This window comes from Glossina fuscipes, unplaced genomic scaffold (genome assembly GCF_014805625.2).
Source record: "Glossina fuscipes isolate IAEA_lab_2018 unplaced genomic scaffold, Yale_Gfus_2 303, whole genome shotgun sequence".
Taxonomy (NCBI): Eukaryota; Metazoa; Arthropoda; class Insecta; order Diptera; family Glossinidae; genus Glossina; species Glossina fuscipes.
Window position 1 is genome coordinate 192,465 of NW_023998646.1, and position 5,168 is coordinate 197,632.

The 5,168-nt window shown below is 34.2% G+C and overlaps 1 protein-coding gene across 1 annotated transcript; it reads left to right on the forward strand.

The window, feature by feature from the left end:
* Window positions 1-1,346: 1,346 nt before the first annotated feature.
* LOC119642965 lies at window positions 1,347-3,943 on the forward strand. The gene is made up of 4 exons (XM_038042301.1): window positions 1,347-1,439; window positions 2,558-2,648; window positions 2,716-3,542; window positions 3,707-3,943. The coding sequence occupies exons 1-4, from the start codon at window positions 1,347-1,349 to the stop codon at window positions 3,941-3,943; spliced, it is 1,248 nt and encodes a 415-aa protein (XP_037898229.1).
* The last annotated feature ends 1,225 nt before the right edge of the window (window positions 3,944-5,168 follow it).

Consider the following 5,168-nt stretch of genomic DNA (forward strand, 5'->3'; position numbering starts at 1 on the left):
GCAGAGTTGCCAAACTGTAATTCTTAGTAATTGTTTAATTGATTCTTGAGAAAATAATGGTTGACGGTATCTATCTTACCAGCACTCACACTTAAACCTTTAAGCATCCTTGAACCGAATTAGTCTGATTTATGCCGCAGCTGCTTACTATTTCAACCTCTGAAAGTTAGGAAGGGCACATATCTCCTGCATTTTCTAATTATATATTTGGCTTTATTCCTAGGCACGCAGTGCGTCGTCTGATTATTATCATCCTAAATATGCCTTGAAGCTAGATCATGGAGACAAAAATGAAATTTCATTTCCATACAATTAAACGACTGACAGCAGCCTTGCATCTAATTTCTGAGATTAGATCCAGGTTATTATTCAATATATTGATCTGATCTTGCACATTCGAAGTATTGTATTAAAGTCACATGCATCACTTCTGACTCTCAGTGCCCAGTATCCACTCTATTAAAATCGTAAAATTCCAAAGATATGTCCGCGTTACGCAAGCAAGTATTAGCAGCCACGTGAATGAAGGCATGGTGGTGACATCTGAAATTTAAACTAATAACAATAATAATAAAAATAATAAAAGATGCGTTCGAAACACTGATGATAGAATTTGAGTTGACTTGCCCTAAAATGAGACCAACAATATCTACATGATACATTGCCCAAAAAGTAAGCAGTTTAGTAACCATAACGGTGCTTGCATAATACCCGATCGTATCACCCACACGATTACTCTGAATGAAATAAGCTAGCGCAGGCTAGGTTTTAAGACACCTATAAGAGATAAGATAGGTAGAAACAATAGAAAGAGCTGGAAACCACCCGGGGAAAAACGGTTATAAGATCGACTGTAAGAAAGCATTTAACTCAATGCTGCGTGGGTACTTGCTAAAAGTCTTGGAAATATGCGAAATTAATCACATAATAATTAAGTTTTTAGAACGCTATGGGTCGATGAAATGTTAAGGCTTGTAAAGAAACAAGTGACCGAATTCCAATTCGATGAGGGATATTTCAGAGCGATGCATTGGGCCTGCTATGATTTCTTGCGAATGAATGGGAAAAGATAGAATAGGTCTGCAGAGTGCATATCAATGGTTATTCAGTGGGGAGCTGATTTTTGAGACGGCAGGACAAAGTAATATCCACAACAGTCGTACTAAATTGGCAGAACAAAGCCATCGACATTATAGAAGTTGTAATCCACTCACACAAAATATATAAACAACATACTTCAATAAGATTGCCAAATATTCGGAGCTGGCACAAGAGATAAAAATTTTCGACAAAAAAAAGTTACGATAACTTGAATCGTGATGTGTTGTATGGGAATAGTACCAAAAATGACTATAAAGTTTCTTAAGTATTTAGACATTTCTAATGAACTGGAGAAGACACAGAAAGCAGTGCCCAATCCCTTGGAGAAACACACCCGGGTGAGTGCTCAGAAATGGCTGAGGAATGTAGAAATTTATAATAATATTAATATTAAAAATAAGAAAGAAAGTTATGATAAAAGTGATGCAAAGAAAGGATATAATTTTCTTTTTCATGCTCGAAAAGACTTACACTTAATAAAACGCAAAAAGCCTAACATTTTGTTAAAAAATTAAACTAAAATATTATTTTGTTATCAATAACAGTAGTAACACTGTTAATTAGCAGCAACTTAACTGCTTGCCCCTTCTTTCTCATTATTGAGATTAAACAGTCTTAAACACTTGTAAACACTTTGAAAAAATAACGAAATTCAACATCGAAAGCATATAAAATCTTATTAAACAGTCTTAAACAGTCTTAAACAATCTTAAACACTTCTAAACACTTTAAAAAAATAACGAAATTCAACATCGAAAGTATATAAAATCTTATTAAATAATCTTAAACAATCTTAAACACTTGTAAACACTTTGAAAAAATAGCGAAATTCAACAGCGAACGCATATAAAATCTTATTAAACAGTCTTAAACAGTCTTAAACAGTCTTAAACACTTCTAAACACTTCGAAAAATGTGCGGAATTCAGAAAGCACACCCCCACAAACCAAAGCAAAAATTTAAAGAATGAAATCTGAAAAAATCGACTTATAAATTAAGACAACAGCGCTTTTTTGACCTCAAAAAATCTAGTCTGACTTTTCATATATAGATTTCAATGCGTATGACTTATAATTTAAACAAAGTCGACCAATAATTTCCCAAAAAGTTGTCCCTTATTTCTACAATAATCAATAAAGCAATAATATCTAAGGGGCCTTTGTTGCATGTATCAAAAAGAAATCGAATAATTTCGAATATTTAAGTTTCCATAGAATGTATTTGTTTTACAAATTAGTTTTATAATAAATATCAAATAATATCAAAACATAAGAAACAATGTATTACAACTCGTTTTTTTAATCATAATCGTCTCGTACGTCTGCCATACATTTAAGTTTCTGTATAATTTTAATAAAAAGTAGGTATAAATAATTCAGTACGTATGAAAAATTAAGTACCTATTAAAAGACTAAGACTTTCAATCCATTTGATATCTTGCATCAACACTTTGCAGCTGTGTCTGAAACACCAAAGTATGCTTTTAACACCTGATGATTGGTTAGAGCTCGGCGATTTCTACAAAATTTTCCGCATTCCGGGCACTGGTATGGTCCACAAGTAGATATTAAAGTTGCATGGTGTATATTACCGATTTTTTTTAATTGCTTTAAGCATATCAAAAGATCACACGCCAGCTAAGCCGCATTTGTTTACACTCCTCAATTTGTTTATTAACAGCAGCACTCGCTTTAGTGGAAGCTGATGTTCGTATACACTTCTTGCTGTTATTTTTGAAAATTTGGGCTAAACATATGCAAATTGTGAAATACGGTAATATGAGCAGCTATTGTCTGATGATATTGGCGATATTCTATTTGCAACAGCCTCTAGAGAATTACAACAATTTGGCAATTTTATTGCCAATAAAGAAGTTGCAAGCAAATTGCAACGAGCATTTCGGGCAAAGTGTGAATTATGCTTTTGATGTACAAAGTAATGAAAACAAACCTTGCCTGGCCCCCTCCATAACTACTGAACTAACTGAATTAATGAAAGGTTTTTTTGGTTTTTATAAAAGTTGTGACTTATCTTCTGTACTGTCATCTTATTTGGGCAGCGCAATTCCCCGTAACGATTACGCCAATGACAGCATTAACTTCTTCGAATATCACAACCAGTTGCTTACTATGAGTCAATATTTTGATAAAGATCCTGAATGGCTTCGAATTGATACCTGTCTATGCGTTCACGATCCATTCTGTCTTCATCAGAATGAGGCAAACTCTTTAAACGGGACTAAGACAGAATATTTTGAATATTGCCTGGCTAATGTTTTTAGTATTTTTAGTATTTGTCAGAACAACGATAACATGGTAGAATTGTATGAGAAACTCATCTTCGATTTACACGATCCGTTCGAAATCTTACCAATGAAAGTAAACGAAACAAAGCATGTTGAGCCAACGGAAAACTTGAATGGCACATCGGAAAAACCACCAGTTTGATAATGAGAAGCAACAGCATGTTAGCTTTGTATTCACCCCCAGCCGCAACGATATTAAAGCTATATTGCGTATAAAGACTATTCACAGAGTTTGGGCGATAATCTGCAAATTTTTAAATATTGATCTATATAAAAGCAGTTGAAATTATACTTTCGCAGTTGTATCGTCTGGAACTAGACGAAAATTCAACGCAGCAAGAAGAAAACCGATCACTTTCGAAGGACACTAGCAAATGCGAAGACATAAAATCATGGTTTATTTCGGGTTCGACTGACTTATGGACTAGCCGTTATCATCAGGAAACACACGATCGAACATTCATGGAATATCGTATGGATCAAACCGAACGTTTATACAAACCCAATGCTCAAAATCCATTATATTCTCTGCACTAACTCTTACGGTAGCAATGAAACATCGAAGCATTGAATTAAGGCTGCATTTACCGAACGATTCATCAGAAATTATTTTAAACAAAAAACATCCGCTCAAACGTTTCTTTAATATGTTGAAATGCACCATTGCAAACTTTAGCCTTAAAGAAGCTTTGTAATCGTCATTAATTTCCTAACTAAACTGTTTATTTTATTGAAGGAAAAAACACATTGGCTCTTCATTTTCTACCGCCAAAAATAGCATCTCAAAAATGCTCAGAACCATATATATGTCATCAAATGTCTAAAATTTGAAAATACCTATTTATGTTTCGTCGTTTTACTTTTAACATTATCTTTCTTTTTTTTTTTGGGATGTTGAGTTAGCAATTATCTTATGTATTAATCAAAATTGAACGAAATTAATTTTACATCTACAATTCTACATCATGTATGGTATATAATATTATTAGGAATATCGTTATATAATTATGTTTATTTTGAACAGAATAAACCAAGTGTATGCGCAGAAATATGTAAGCAAATTATTTTAGCTGTAAGAAAATTCGATCGGTTGTTTTGATCTTTGTTTCTCTTCCTCTGTCTTCGCCTGGGTTCGTGGAAAGTTCAAAGCGGTTATCAATATCAATTTGTTAAACTATAATTGCAAAAACGCCCACGACTTCTAGTTCAAATCTGTAACAATTGAAATCAATTGCTTCTGCACGCTGTCCATTCGTTCTCATAGTCCTTCTTGAAACGTTTATCAGTCTTTTCCTACTTGAACAAATCAGAAAAAAAAAAAAACGAAAGTATTAGTTGACAGAAAATCTTGTTTGACACATTGTAACGAGTCTTCTTATCCGGGGTAGAACTCAGTCAATCCGGGGTTCGTTGCAAGAATATTTATTTAGCACGAAATGTTCTGAACCTTCGGTAGGATGGTGTAAAATTTCCTTTATTGTATATTAAGCGGGATACAGCGATGTGTAGAAGCTGGCTATAGCAAGGAACCAGCGAGGTGACCCGACTTGTGGTGTGACTTCCACGTGGTACGAGATTTATTTATATTTATTATTACTTTGTTTTCTTTTAACGATCGCGGAACACTACAAGAAAAGTGGAAACGTTACCAGTGTCATAGCTGCCTGGGCCGCCAGTTCGTCTCTGGATGGTCCTTCGTATGTAAAAATAAAAGGATGTTCCCCCCCTCAGTCCTTCAGGGATGGCGATTAAGCTGAACCAG

Excerpts from the sequence above, each read along its gene's own strand:
- LOC119642965 (XM_038042301.1), top strand. The coding sequence starts at position 1,347 with ATGACTATAAAGTTTCTTAAGTATTTAGACATTTCTAATGAACTGGAG. Across the intron at positions 1,440-2,557 it reads CCTTGGAGAAACACACCCGG|CTGTGTCTGAAACACCAAAG; the intron begins GTGAGTGCTCAG and ends AACACTTTGCAG. Across the intron at positions 3,543-3,706 it reads GCACATCGGAAAAACCACCA|TTGTATCGTCTGGAACTAGA; the intron begins GTTTGATAATGA and ends ATACTTTCGCAG.